Source organism: Lagenorhynchus albirostris, chromosome 6, assembly GCF_949774975.1.
Source record: "Lagenorhynchus albirostris chromosome 6, mLagAlb1.1, whole genome shotgun sequence".
Taxonomy (NCBI): Eukaryota; Metazoa; Chordata; class Mammalia; order Artiodactyla; family Delphinidae; genus Lagenorhynchus; species Lagenorhynchus albirostris.
In genome coordinates, this window is record NC_083100.1 from 34,041,429 (window position 1) to 34,057,482 (window position 16,054).

General features: G+C 34.7%; 1 protein-coding gene across 1 annotated transcript in view; it reads left to right on the forward strand.

Moving 5' to 3' along the window:
- C2CD6 (C2 calcium dependent domain containing 6) overlaps positions 1-16,054 on the forward strand; it is a 140,621-nt gene that overhangs the window by 60,521 nt on the left and 64,046 nt on the right. The window contains 5 exon segments of the mRNA XM_060152326.1: positions 282-428; positions 9,222-9,327; positions 11,157-11,223; positions 13,034-13,077; positions 14,244-14,537. Of these exon segments, the coding sequence (XP_060008309.1) occupies positions 282-428; positions 9,222-9,327; positions 11,157-11,223; positions 13,034-13,077; positions 14,244-14,537 (658 nt within the window).

Below are 16,054 nucleotides of genomic sequence, written 5' to 3' on the forward strand. Positions count from 1 at the left end.
GGGAGAGAGGTCTGGGCTCAAACACTTTCTAATTCTCCTTAGAACTTCAGGTCCTTCTCTTCTTTCCCATCTCTGCTACCCATGATCTTAGTAGTAAGAGTACCCAAGAGGTCACTCTCGCAGTATTTCTGACTTCTGTCTTCTTTCCTAGCTCTATCCTCTAGTGGTCCAATATGGATAGGTGAGCTTACAGTGTAAAAGAGAGTGATTCAAAAGTGATAGCTAACATTGATTTTAGAAGTGGACTTTTGTATAATTTTAACTTTATTACCATTTTCCAGAAATGTTATTATACCACAACCAATAGAATATCCAGCATTCTTATCCCCAGACCTGAATGTTTCGGTTGGGGTGCCAACTACAGCATCCCAATCCAACCAGCCATCTGTAGTACGACTTGAAAAACTTCAGCAACAACCCCGGGCAAGGTAAAAAACAAAAACAAAACAAAACAAAAAGATTTTCATCTTATTTATGTGTTATTTATATATTAATTTTTCCTTTGAGACATAGGCTTGCTATTGGTCCAGAAACCTTCGTAATGATGATATTATGGGTTCAATGTTTGTTTTAAAAAGTCAATGATCTGGCAAGAAAAGGGGTGAGAACATATTAATATGGGAGAAAGTATAATACTTTCTCTGCCTCTTCACTCAACAATATAGTCTATAGGTCTCTTATACTCTTTTCTGTATTTCCCATCTTTTATCTCTATGCTTTAGATATTTTCTTCTGACCTGTCTTATAATCATTGGTTCTTTCTTCTTTGTCTCTTATCTACTGTTAAGCCAATTGAGTTCTTAATCTCAGTTATTTCCTTTTGTTATGGAATTTTCATTTACTTTATAGTTCCACTTCTCTACCAAAATCCTCAGTCTTATCTTTTAATTCTTTGAACACATTAATCATTGTATTTCAAAGTTCATCTCTGATAACTTGATTATTTGGATTTCCTATAAGTCTATACCTATTGTTGGTTTTTTTCTCAGAGTTTTTAGTCAAATCTTATGTTCTCATATGCCTTGTTGTTTTCATCAAGTGCCAAATATTGTATTTGAAAATCTGTAGAACTGATTTGAGGCTCTTGATTATATATTTTTACAGCTAATACATACATTTGCATCTGGCAGCCAGCTAGCCTAGGAACACTAGCAATGCCAGATCACCTTAATTCAATTGAGGTGAGACTGAAATGATTTGGGCTCTAGTTCCTGTGGGCATTAGTCTTTTTTTGGTTTACTCTTATTCTTAACATCAAGGCCGGGACTAGTGAGAGGCAACCAGGGTACAATAGTTAAGGAGGCACTTATTCTTGGGGTATAGCCCTCTAGGGCCCCAACTGAAAGCCTAGGTGCTTACCATGGCTTCTCATCCTTAACAGGGGCTGAACTCTGGTTTTTGTTCCCTCATTCTTACATATTTCTCTCAAAGCTCTTAACTCTTGTCCACCTCAAATGCCTTGAAGGAAAATGGCTCCAAATTATGGGCTCAGAGTCTCCAGACTTCCTTTCTGTCTGGCATCTTGGATTTGCAAATTCTTGCTGCCTTTATAACTGACTGATGCTTCCAAAGAAAAAATTTTAAAATACTTTGTCAGCTTTTTCAGTTGTGCAGTGAGATGGTCTGAAATAATCGATTCCATCATTGCCAGAAACAGAACTCCTAAAATTTTAAAAATGGTGTTTATGTATATGCATATTTTACTCAAACTTATAAATTAATTCATAAACATTGAGTTGAGTGATCAAGGAACCCCCTTTTCTCCTAGTCCTATGTTTTATTCTTTCAATAACATTTATTTATTTATTTATTTTTATTGGAGTATAGTTGATTTATGTTGTGTTAGTTTCAGGTGTACAGCGAAGTGAGTCAGTTATATATATACATATATCCACTCTTTTTTAGGTTCTTTTCCCATATAGGTCATTACAGAGTATTGAGTAGAGTTCCTTGTGCTATATACAATAGGTCCTTGCTAGTTATCTGTTTTATACATAGTAGTGTATATATGTCAATCACAATCTCCCAATTTCTCTCTCTCCCCCCTCCCCTCTGGTAACCATAAGTTTGTTTTCTACATTTGTGACTCTATTCCTGTTTTGTAAATAAGTTCATTTGTACCATTTTTTAGATTCCACATAATATTTATTTATTTTTATTTCAGTTTTATTGAGATATAATTGACACACAGCACTGTATAAGTTTAAGCAGTACTTAATGATTTGACTTACATACATCATGAAGTGCTTATCATGATAAGATTACCAAATATCCATGATCTCATATAGATTCAAAATAAAAGAAAAAGAAAAAAGATTTTTCCTTGTGATGAGATCTCTTAGGATTTACTCTCATAACAGCTTTCATATATAACCTATAGCAGTGCTAATTATGTTAATCATGTTGTACACTGAATGCCTAGTACTTATTTATCTTACAACTGGAAGTATGTACCTTTTGACCACCTTCATCCAATTCCCCTTTCCTCACCCCCTGCCTCAGGTAACCCCAAATCTGATCTCTTTTTTCTATGAGCTTGTTCTTTCATTTTTTGAAGTATTATTGACCTACAACACTATATTGTTTCTGGTGCACAACACAGTGACTTAACATTTCTATAAATTACAAAATGATCACCATGATAAGTCTAGTTACCATCTGTCAGCAAAGGTATTACATTATTTTTGACTATATTCCCCATGCTTTACATTTCATCCCTGTGATCCGTTTATTTTGTGACTGGAGGTTTGTACCTCTTAATTTCCCTTACCTATTTCACTCCTCTTCCACTCCCCTCCACTCTGTTTGTTCTGTTTGTCTATGATTCTGTCTCTGATTTGTTTCTTCATCTGTTTTGAATTTTAAATTCCACATATAAGTGAAATCATACAGTACTTGTCTTTCTATGCCTGACTTGTTTCAGTTAGCGCTGTACCTTTTTTGTTGCAAATGGCAAGATTTCATTCTTTTTATGGCTTATGATACACCATTGCATATGTGTGTGTGTGTGTGTGTGTGTGTGTGTGTGTGTGTGTGTGTGTGTATATATATATACACACACCACATCTTCTTTATCCATTCATCTATCAGTGGGCACTTAGGTTGCTTTTGTATCTTGGCTATTGTGAATAATGCTGCAGTGAACATAGGGATGCATATATCTATTTAAATTAGTGTTTGTGTTTTCTTTGGAAAAATACCCAGAAGTGGAATTGCTGGATTGTATGGTAGTTCCATTTATAATCTCTTGAAGAACCTCCATACTGTTTTCCATAGTGGCTGCCCCAATTTACATTCCTATCAACAGTGCAGGAGGGTTCCCTTTTCTCTACACCCTCACCAACACTTGTTATTTGTTGTCTTTTGATAATACCTATTCTGACATTCTGTGAGGTGATATCTGATTGTGGTTTTGATTTGCATTTCCCTGATGATTACTGATGTTGAGCCTCTTTTTATGTCTGTTGACCATCAGTATATTTTCTTTGGAAATGTGTATGTTCAGGTCCTTTGCCAATTTTTTTCTCAGATTGTTTGCTTTTTTGATGTTGAATTGTATGAGTTCTTTGTATATTTTGGATAATAACCCCTTATCATATTGTTTGAAAATACTTTCTCCCATTCAGTAAGTTGGCTTTACATTTTGTTGATGGTTTCCTTTGCTGTGCAAAAGTTGGAAGTTTAATTAGGTCTTATTTGTTTATTTTTGCTTTTGTTTCCCTTGTTGGAGGAGACATATCCAATAAAATATCACTAAGACCAATGTCAAAGAGTGTACTGCCTGTGTTTACTTCCAGAGTTTTATGGTTTCAGGTCTGACATTTATGTCTTTAATCCATTTGTTTATTTTTTGTATGTGGTATGAGAAAGTAGTCCCATTTGATTGTTTTGTATGTAGCTGTCCAGTATTCCCAGCATGATTTACTAAAGAGACTGTCTTTCCCCCATTGTATGTTCTTGCCTCCTTTGTCATAAATTAATTGATCATGTAAGTATGGGTTCTCTTCTGAGCTCTTAAGTCTGTTCTATTGATTTATGTGTCTGTTTTTGTGCCAGTACCATACTATTTTAATTACTGTAACTTTGTATTGTAGTTTGAAATCAGGGAGTGTCGTATCTCCAGCTTTGTTCTTCTTTCTCAAGATTGTTTGGGTAATAAGGGACTTTTGTGTTTCCATACAAATTTTAGAATTATTTGTTCTAGTTCTGTGAAAAATGTCACTGTTATTTTGATAGGGATTGCATTGAATCTGTAGATTGCCTTGGGTAGTATGGTCATTTTAAAAAATACTAATTCTTCCAACCCATGAGCAAAGTATATTTTTCTATTTGTTCATATCATCTTCAATTTCTTTCATCAGTATCTTATAGTTTTCCAAATACAGGTCATTGACCTCCTTAGTTAAATTTATTCCTAGGTATTTTATTCTTTTTGATGTGATTGGAAATGGGATTGTTTCCTTAATTTCTCTTTCTGAAACACAGCTGATTCCTTTTTTTTTTGATGTTTGACAATGAATTCTTTAATTGAAGTATAGTTGATTTACAATATTATGTTAGTTTCAGGTCTACAGCATAGTGATTCAGTATTTTTATAAATTATACTTCATTAGAAGTTATTACAGGGACTTCCCTGGTGGTCCAGTGGTTAAGACTCCATGCTTCCATTGCAGGGGATGCAGGTTCAATCCCTGGTTGGGGAACTAAGATCCTGCATGCTGTGTGGCATGGCCAAAAAAATTTTTTTAAATTAAATTTTAAAAAGTTATTACAAAATAATGGCTATAATTCCCAGTAATGTACAATGTATCCTTATTGCTTATCCATTTTATACATAGTAGTTTGTATCCTTTAATTACATACCCCTATTTTGCCCCTCTCTTATTCCCTCTCCCCACTGGTAGCCACTAGTTTGTTTTCTGTATCTGTGAGTCTGTTTCTGTTTTGCTAGATACATTCATTTTATTTTTTAGATTCTACAAATAAGTGATATCATACAGTATTTGTCTTTCTCTTTCTGATTTATTTCTCTAAGCATAATATTCTCTAGGTCCACCTATGTTGCTGCAAATGGCAGAATTTCATTCTTTTTTTATGGCTGAGTAATATTCCATTGTGTGTATGAATAAATCTTTTTTTGTCCATTCTTCTGTTGATGGACACTTGAGTTGCTTCTATATCTTGGCTGTTGTAAATAGTGCTGCTGTGAACATTGAAGTGCATGTATCTATTCAAATTAGGCTTTTCATTTTTTCTGATTTATACTCAGGAGTGGAATTGCTGGATCATATGGTAGTTCTATTTTTAGTTTTTTTGGGACCCCCCCCATATTGTTTTCCATAGTGGCTTCACCAATTTATATTCCCACCAACAGTGTGAAAGGGTTCCCTTTTCTCCACATCCTCACCAACGTCTGTTATTTGTAAACTATTTGATGATAGCCATTCTAACAGATGTGAAGAGATATCTCGTTGTTTTGATTTGTATTTCTCTGATAGTGATATTAAGCATTTTTTTTGTGTGTGTTAGCCATCTGTATATCTTCTTTGGAAAAATGTCTACTCAGGTCTTCTGCCCATTTTTTGACTGGGTTGTTTGTTTTTTGATATTGAGTTATATGAGCTGTTTATATATTTTGGGTATTAACCCCTTCTGGCTAGTCATATCATTTGTTCAGTTATTGTATTCTTCAGCTCTGTGATTTCTCTTTGGTACTTTCTTATATTTTCTATCTCTTTGTTGAAATTCTCACTTTGTTCATACATTTTTCTTCTGACCTTGATGGGCATCTTTATGACCATTATTCTGAATTCATTATCAGGTAAGTCATTTATCTCTGCTTCATTAATGTCTGTTTCTAGAGTTTTATCTTGTTCTTTTGTTTGGAACTTATGTTTCTGGAGTTTTATTTTATTCCTTTGCTTAAGACTTATTCCTCTCTTACTTCATTTTCCTTGACTCTCTGTGTTGGTTTCTGAACATTAGATAAAACAACCACCTCTCTAAGTTTTGATGTTGTGGCCTCATTGTAGGAAAGGAACCTTACCATCAGCCCAGCCCAAGTTCTTGGTTGTCCCTCAAACCTTTGTGATGGTCCAAGTCACCTTGTTTGTTCTTAGTCACCCTCCCAATAGTTGAGGGCGTGTCAAGACTTGTCAGTGTCCCAAAGGGGAGATCTCAGTCAGCACCTAGATTCAGGCTGATTGGAAGCTGAACCCCCAGGCAGATGCTGGGAAAGTATGTAGTTAGAGCCCTTTCAGGGACAAACTGGAAGACTTTTTTTTCCTCTTCCCTCTGTGCTGGGCCTGTTTGTATAGTCACAGGGTTGGTGGTGCACCTGCACCCATTAAAACTGCTTCTTTGTGTACTATAGTCCTGTAGACTGGTAACTGCAAACCCTGTTGACTGTAACATCAGGCAATCTGGGGGCCTGTGCCTTGGGTGGCAGCCACAGAATCCGGGGTGCCAGTTGTATCTACAAACATTTCCTTGGAGATACTGGTGATCTGGATCAGGCTAGAGGGAGAAGAGAGATGCAGTGTCTGCTGGCTTCCCTGGTTTCCAGGGAGGATTGCAGTCAGCCCCTAGAAGCATGCTAAATTAGAAGCCTGACCCTCAAACATTAACTTTTACAGAATATGAGTGGGCTTCTCCTGGGGAAAGACTGGGAGATGGACAGTTTTTGCCTACTCTGTGCTGAGCCCTTGGCAAATAACCATGGCAAGTCCTAGAGAACCCATTAAGAACTATTTCTATTTTGTTTTAACCTTGAGGGTCTCATGGTCACAAGCTAGGTGTGACCTAGCTAGGTGTTTTGGGGCCCTGTCCCTCAAGTGGCAGTCTTGAAAGTTGGAGCACTCATTGTGGGGTCCGAACCTTTCTCTCCTCAAAGAGATGCTGGGAATTGGAAGTTCCTTCTCAATTGTATGACATGGTGCCAGGGTTAGGTTTATGATGAGAGTGTGTCTCAGCCTTTCCTACCCATTTGCTGTGGGTATTTTCTCATTCGTCCAGTGTTTAGGAGTTGCTCAGCTATTTCTGGATTTCTTTCAGCAGGAATTGGTCCTTGTACAACTATAGATTTGGTGTATCTCTGAGAGGAGATGAATGAGTTCAGGAGCCTCTTCACCATCTTGGACTGGAATCCACAAATTTCTTCAGTTCTTGGCTTAGTAGAACACACCTGGATCCTTATAATGCTTCTCCATTCAGAGTGGCTCCCTGAGCTCCACCTGCAGAACCTCGACTTCTTTGGCTTCCAGTGACAGCAATGGCTGTTGCTCTGCCTTCTCTTGAGTGGCAGCACCACCCAACCCCCTTCTTCCTAGCAGAATGGGTCCCCCTCTCCTCCTTCTGCTCACTGACTCCCATGTATCTTTGTTGTGTGTTTCTGCAATCTAAGAATGTTATTTTGATCCTTATTATCTTCTTATAACTACTTTGGAATTTGGCCCTGATAATTCTCTGTTGCTCAATTTTATATGAAATTAATTTTCCTGAATTTTTTGTAGAAGCTTGGTTCCGAAAGCTTTTCTAGCTTCACAGAGCTCCCACTTCTGAAGTTTTTATTTGGTGTTTAAATATACAGTGACCTTCTTTCAAGGTTTTCTGAGGCCCTGTCCCTAAGTAGAGACCTGGCTGGTCAGTTTTGAGCATTCTCAGTGGTTAGACTACTCCAGTCCTTTAATTCTTATCATGAATGGTTTGTACTCACCCACTATTAGAATGAGTAAAACCCTCCCAGTTTCAACTGCTATTCTCAGGCTGGCTGGCTGTGCTTTCTTGTGACCACCTGTTGGCTCTTTGGGGTTCTCTTATTCTCACATTCATCAGATGCCCCTTTTATACCTGTTGCTTTCTCCCATATATTCACTGATACCATGAAGGTTTTATGTATATGGGGTTAATAGGGAAACCTTGTCACATGGTTTTGTAAATGTTGCCTATAAGTTTTTGTGTTTGCTACCTAGATACTCTGAATGTTTTCATGTAGATATTTGGGAGGATTCAAAAACTATGCTACTTCTGCTTTCATCATCTTCTTGGAATTTTCCTTTTTAGCTAAACTTTCATATTCATAATAACTTATTTGTGGTTTCATTTGGGGGAATTTATTTACACAATCATATCATCTACAAGTAATAACAATTTTCTTTCTTTGTTCCCAATCCTTAATCTTTAGTTTTGTTTTCTTGTCATTCTATGCTGGCTGGAAGCTCCAGTCAATGTCTGTTATAAATGGTGAGGGTGGACATCTTTGTTTTGTTCCGGATCTTTCATGGCAATGCTTCTAGCATTTAATAGTCAAGCACATTATTTATGTAGGTTTTTTGGTTGATGTCCTATACCAGATTAAGTAAATTATTCCATTCTGTTCCTAGTTTTCTAAGAGTTTTCTATTTTAATCATGAATGGATGTTGGATTTTGCCAAATTATTTTTCTCTTTTAATCAGTTAAATTGTATTTAAATTAAACATTCTGTTATTAATGTCAAAATATCCTTATATTCCTGGGATAAAGCAACTGGTTCATGGTATATTATCTTTTCCTTATACCACTACATTTTTTGTACTAAAATTATATTTTATTTGTAACATTTGCATCTATGTTTGTGAATGAGATTAGACTAATTTTCCTTCTTTGTAATGTCCTTGTTATGCTTTATTGTCAAGGTCATAGTGTCCTAATGAAATGAATTGAGAAACATTTCCTCTTTTCCATTTAATTCTTGTCAATTATATTTTTAGATTATGAAAGCCTTTTGAAATTTGGATTAAAAACTAAATTCCTATCTTTTCATTTGTTTTATTGCAGAGGATATCATATATGTGTTGAATAATTTATAAAATATGTATATATAGTTTAAATGAGAGCAATATATATAGAATAATTTCTTAAATATGTATGTATAACTTAAATAAAGATGAGACCATTGCCTAGATATTTACAATTCGAGTTAAGAAATACAACATTACCAATATTATAATGTGTTTTGTGTGCCCTTATGAGATTACATCCCTCTCCCCAACTCTCCCCAGGTAACTACTATCCTGATTTTTGTTGTAATCATTCCTTTTCCTATGTGTCCTTAAACAATATATTGTTGGTTTTCTTCTTTAAGGACTTTTTATAAATGTATTATACTGTATGTGTTGTTCTTTGCTTCATACCATATATATTCTTCTGTCACTTTTTAAATCTGTAACTGATTTTTCTTTAGGCTAGAAAAAATGAAAAAAGAATATAGACGTCTGAGTACATGGATAGAAAAAGCTAGCTATTTAGAAGGAGTTCTTACCCCAAGATTGGAACGTAAAGAAACTAAGGTAATTGACATAATACATTCTTCCATACATAGATTTTTAGTTTAAAATTACGATAAGTAAAAATAATGATCAGATATTGTTTATTTGTTCTCTCTCTATAAAATGCTACTCATAGTTCATGCACGTTCCTATTTTGATAATGTGACATTCAATAAATATTGATTAATAATTTATCAGGTTTAGTTTTTAACAGCTTTGTTGAGATATAATTCACATACTATACAGTTCATCCATTTAAAGTGTACAATTCAGTGACCCTAAGTATATTGACAGAGTTGTGCTTCCATCGCTACAATCAGAGAACATTATCATCACCCCAAAAAGAAACCCCATACCTCTTAGCCTATACCCTCCAAACCCCTCATGCCCTGCTAGCCCTAGATGACAACTAATGTACTTTATATCTCTAAAGATTTTCTTGTTCTAGATATTTCATATAAATGGAATCATACAATATATGGTCCTTTGTGACTTGATTCTTTCACTTAGTATAGTGTTTTTAAGGTTCATCACTATTGTAGCATGTATCGATACTTCATTTCATTTCATTGCCAAATAATATTTCATTGTTTGGATATACTACATTTTTTTATCTACTCATCAGTTGATGGACATTTGGTTGTTTCCACTTTTTAGCTATTATGTATAATGCTGCTATGAACATTCATGTGCAGTTTTTGTGTGCATGTATGTTTTTAATTCTCTTGGGTATATACTTAGGAGTGGAATTGCTGGATCATATCATAATTCTGTTAACTTTTTCAGAAACTACCAAACTGTTTGCCACAGCAGCTGCACAATTTTACATTTAACCAGCAATGCATGAGGGTGCCATATCTCCTACAACACTTGTTATTTTCCTTTTTAAAAAAAATTTAATTATGGCCATCCTAGTGGGTTTGAAGTGGTATTTCATTGTGGTTTTGATTTGCATTTCTTTAATGACCAATGATGTGAACATCTTTTTGTGTGAATACTGGCCGTTTGTATATCTTCTCTGAATAAATTTTTATTCATATCTTTTGCTGATTTTTTAATTAGGCTATTTGTATTTTTATTGTTGAGTTGTAAGAGTTCTTTATATATTTTGGATACTAGACCCTTATCAGATATAAAAGTAAGATTTACTATTTAGAAGTACTATCTAATCTATACATTTTGACCTGGCAGTAAAAGATTCATAGGGATTTCAGTGAATAGATAAAACATTGACTAAAATCACAGCTTTGAAATGGTAGTCATAACATATTGATATATTCATGTTTTTCAATGCCTCTGAGATAATTGGGCAGGATTGTGCTGCGATAAGATAAATTGATTAGCATTTGCTAATACAGAATTAGTATTTTAGGAAAATTTTGCAGGGCTTTTCATTAAAGGGACTCTGAACTTTGGGTTCTCATTGAAAAATCAGTATTTTATAAGAGCCAGTGGTCACTCCACCTTATAATTCTTCTTGGAATTTTATAAAGATCCACATCACTTTGCAACTGATAGACCATAATGTATTCCAATGAAAAAGTGATCTGTTTCCTGGGGGTATCCTCTTATACGACTTGAAGTTAAACGTTATGTCATTTGTCTTGTAATCTTTTTCTGTCATGCATTCATCATTCGGAAACTCTATCAATTCTTGGGTCTTCTCTTCCTGGACCATTAACTCCTAGCCAGGGTGTGCCTCTCTTTAAAACAGTACTGTTTGCTTTTCTCACAAACCCATATTCTTCTTGTCTTCTGTAAATTTTTAAAAAGTATTTTAAAAAGTTATGAAAGCAAGAAAAAATAATTTAGCTCTTTAAACATTTCTCCAATATGTTTTTTTCTTCTAGGAAAGTAATACCAATGAGATACTTGAAAGCCAATTGGAAGAGAGACCTACATATACCGTAACATCAGGTTAAGAAACTAATTTACCTTTTTGTATTTATTATTAAGATAATTAAAACAGGGTGGTTATATCACAAAAAGAAAACTAGCAATCTGCTTTAAGTATACTTCATTTTTTGTTAGGGAATAAAAATACATTTCATTATAGTTTTGGTATATAGTATTTATTTTGTAACACTCCAAAGAAAATACTTAGACCCAATTAAGAGTTATTTTTATTTTTAATAGTCCTTTCCTCTTTAAGAGCAAGGAAAATGTTAAATCTTACCTATAATCTATGACAAGGTATTTTTGTTAAACATTGTTAACTGTAGAGCTATTGGTCTTTTCTATGTGGAGGATGTGTGTATGCACGTGCGTGTGCGTGTGTGTGTGTAAGAGAAAGGGAGGAGGAGAGAGAGCAGGACAGGAAATTAAATTAACATTAAATGTGAGAACTTTGCACAAATTATCAGTAAGATATTTAATTAATAGAAGATACTGTTCATGCAGTCTTTAAGAAAAATCTCTCTTAAGAGATTCATTTAGAAAGTAAGTTAAAATAGATGCATAATACTCTATCTTTAAAATCTTGGATTCTGCTGGTGTGGATTAATGATTTATTTTTATAAGACTGGCCACAGGTTACTTCTCTAATTCTATTTCCCCAGCTACCTCAGGCTTTGATATATTCATTTCTTAACCTCTGAGGATCAACCAGCCTAGCAGAGCTATTTCATCTTTAATCTACTCTTTCACTGAAAGAGTTTTAGGTTGTAGGAGAATCACAACTTCCCTCTTCAATATTGCTGTTGAATATTGGAGGTTAACCTCTCTCACACACTGGTGGTTACTATTTTTTTTTTTTTTTTTTTTTACTTTTTTTCACTTATCCACAGAGTTTATTTCAAGTCCCATTGGATCCTCTAGTGACTTCTTTCCTTTTGGCATTCCAGTGGCTCCCTGTAGTTACAGCTAACATTTACTGATCACTGAGTTCCAGGCACATTACTTGGATTATGTAACTCAGTACTCACAGCAGTCAATCGAGGGTGCTATTATTATTTATCCACATATTTACAGATGAGAAAACTGAGGATCAAGTCAATGAGAGGTGACACAGCCATTAATTTGAACCTAGTCTATTTGACCCAAGAACTCAAGCATTTAACCACATTGCTGCTCCCATTGTATATACTTGTAACATACCTATAAGATAAGCTATCACTAATCTATTTTACATGTGAGAAAACCAAGCCTCAGAAAAATGAGCTGACAGCAGTCATGCAGCTAATAATGACCTTAATAATTTTTTTTACTAGACTTATGCATCCCTTTGTATCTCAATTATTTATTCCCTTTCCCTTTTAGAATTTTCTTTTTTGTTTGCTAAATACGTATTCTTTATATTTCTAGGAAAACTTTACAAGTGCTTCAGTTAGCCTCTCTTGAATGGTCCTATTTTTTCTGGTTACATACAACTTTACTCTTTTTTTCCAATCCCAACCTTATCACTGACCATCTGGGATTTATTTTTATTTCCTCTTGACTTTTAGTAAAATATAGTACATGCCTGTTTTTATGTCTTATATTGAGGGATCTGAAATCTTATCATTTTATACATGTTTTCACTTCATCTCCACACTTGTTCATTTACTCCTCCATCTTCCCAGAGATTCATCAGCCTGTTTTTACTAAATATGTAGTGTTTATGTTTGAATAACTGCTTTGATTTAAATTGCTCTTATTCTTGGTGAGAAAAACTGTACTATTTTATTAATGCATATAAATAATGTTTATTTTTATATATAATAAAATACTTCTATGAATTTCTTAACAGATATCCTTCGTATAAAGGAAGAAGCTGAAACTCTTCCAAGTGAGGTAAGGGAACTTGAAAGAGAACTTCGAATAGTTACTATTTTATAAAGGGATGAAATGTTTGTAAATGGAGAAATATTTATAGATAGAAAGAAGAAAGCACTCAAGAAGTTATTCAAGTTTTCATGGTTATTTCTGTTACAACAATATCTGTACAGTGTTACACGATTTATTTAATTTAAATTACGCTATTAAAAGGGAAGTTTCAGTATCAAATAGTAACATTTTAAAGTACATATGAATATAGGGGACAAAAGGTGTTTATGAACAGAAGGAGGGAAACAAGTAAAAGAAAGTATAAAGTTCTGCACTTAGAAATGGATGCCACAGACCTAACTACATTCTTTACTTTTTCTCTATAATACAGCTGTGTATTCTCTGTAATGTATAATCTCCAAAGTAATAGTCTGTATTTTATAAATAGAAATAGAGTTCACATAATATTATTTGCTTTTTAGCTTTTACAGAAGGTATTAATTCCGTAAGGCAGTGGACCCCTATGTAAACCAATAAAATATAAAAGATTATTCCATACTGCTTGACAAATAGGATTTAATGATTTCTATTCTTGGGCCAGTGGCTCCCAAAATACCAATTGAAGAGTCAGTATGTTCTGTTTTGCACAATCCAAAGAGAGAGAAAAAAAGACAATATAGAGAATTTCTCATACAGCTAAACTTACTTGGCTTAACAGACTTAACAGTCCTTTCTTTTATGATACTATTCTTTGTACTATTTTGCTATTTAAATTTCCTTTATTTTACCATATTATTGTGATTTTTATGATATTGTTCTTTGTGCTATTTTGCTATTAAAGTTTCCTTTGTTATGGTATATTGGTGATAGTACAGTAACAGTAAAATGTCAGACCCCTTGGTTTTCTTCTCTGAGATGCTGATGATTTATACAATATGAATATATGAGAACCACTAGTTTATAATGCAGTATGATCATTTTTATGGATAATATCCTATAGTCCATGGTATCAGGCAAGTAGAGAATTTCTCAACTCTTCTAATAAGGAATGTAATAATTTACAAATATTGATGGTAACTTGTTATAATAAAGGATAAAAGTACAAATGATGTTAAGTCCGATTTTGTTAGTTTTAAATATTTTCTAGTTGATAATGATTAATAGGTAGCTTGTCTTATTGATACATTTTCTAGTTACTGGATAATGAGGATAAGAAAGGCCTGACTCTGCCAACTTTGAACCAGTCGGGTGAAGATGATTCAAATGTTGTTGCTCCTAAAAGTGACATGTCAACAAAGGAAACAGATATTCCATTGCCCACTATTCCTAGGCTGACGTTAGCAGAAGAGGACGAAATACCACCTTTAGAGGAACACCAGCAAGAGGCTATGCCGGAGAGAAAAATGAAAAATCTGTTCTTCCCACCAGAAGAAAAAATGAAAGATAGATATCCAAGCCTTTTAAAAACTGACTCATCTCCATCAGAGGTAAAGTTGAAAAATATCCATATAAATCCAGGTAGAATAAAGAGGAGGAACTTAAATTTATCTCCAACAGAAATTAGGTGGCAAAGCAACAATGTGAGCTTAGCTTGAAGGAAGAGCACAAGCTTAGTTTCCCCAGATTCAAAATCAAAAGGTAGTTTTCAAAGTCACGATCCAAAGAAAGACCTTGAACTAAAGGTATGTGCCCTTGTATTAGAAGTATAAGACTAAGAAAAACGAAAGAATTCATTAATAAAAAATAAATAAATTGAAAATACAAATGTCTCCAAGTAGAAGTGTGTCTAAGTATATTAACTATTCCCACCCTACTAATACTCATCAAGTAAGAAGGAAAAAAACCTTTGAAGGAAAAGCAAAGTGATCTGAGAAACCAGTAATACAAACCAGTCTCATGGTTTGATGTGATTCAGCTGAAAATATAACAATGGTAGCAAAATCTAAATTCAAAGGAAAGCCTGAGAGGTTATTTCAGTGGAAATTTTTAATGAAACTGTTATAGGAAATAGCATATGTGCCCCTGTTACAAACAGTTTTATAGTTTAAAATGAGAATGGGGCTTCCCTGGTGGCGCAGTGGTTGAGAGTCCGCCTGCCAATGCAGGGGACACGGGTTCGTGCCCTGGTCCGGGAAGATCCCACGTGCTGCGGAGCAGCTGGGCCCGTGAGCCACGGCCGCTGAGCCTGTGCGTCCAGAGCCTGTGCTCCGCAACGGGAGAGGCCACAACAGTGAGAGGTCCACGTACCAAAAAAAAAAAAAAGAGAATGATCTGAAAATTTAAAGGTACACCTGGGAAAAGCATTTCTTAAAATGACAGTTATTCTACTTAGATCTTTACATCTTGTTTGAGTCACTATCATAAAGCAGTGTAAAAATGTGTATTGGTCAGTGGGAAAACAATCTGAGTTCTAAGTATGGCTCTGCCTCTAAATACGTCAGCAAGCTTGCGCACCTGAATCCCTAGGCCTATTTTCTCATCTACTGAATGGTAGTTTATACTAGGTCATTTCTAAATTCCTTTCCAAATTCCAAAAGATATAATTTTATTAAATATCTCAAGTTGGGGAATTATTCCTAATTACCTAGATCAATACGCTAAGCAATGTAACTTAAAAAGAAAAACATTCTTGTTTTTACTGAATGTGAAAGTAATACACAGTCATTATAGGAAATTTAGAAAATAGAAGTATAAAAAAGAAAATAAAAGTAGTTATAGGGCTTCCCTGGTGGCGCAGTGGTTGGGAGTCCGCCTGCCGATGCAGGGGGCACGGGTTCGTGTCCCGGTCCGGGAAGATCCCACATGCCGCGGAGCGGCTGGGCCCGTGAGCCATGGCTGCTGAGCCTGCGCGTCCGGAGCCTGTGCTCCGCAACAGGAGAGGCCACAACAGTGAGAGGCCCGCGTACCGCCAAAAATAAAAAAAAGTAAAAAAAAAAAAAAAAAAAAAAAAGTAGTTATAATTCTACTGCCACATTTAATAATTTTATTTCCTTTCAGTCTTTGT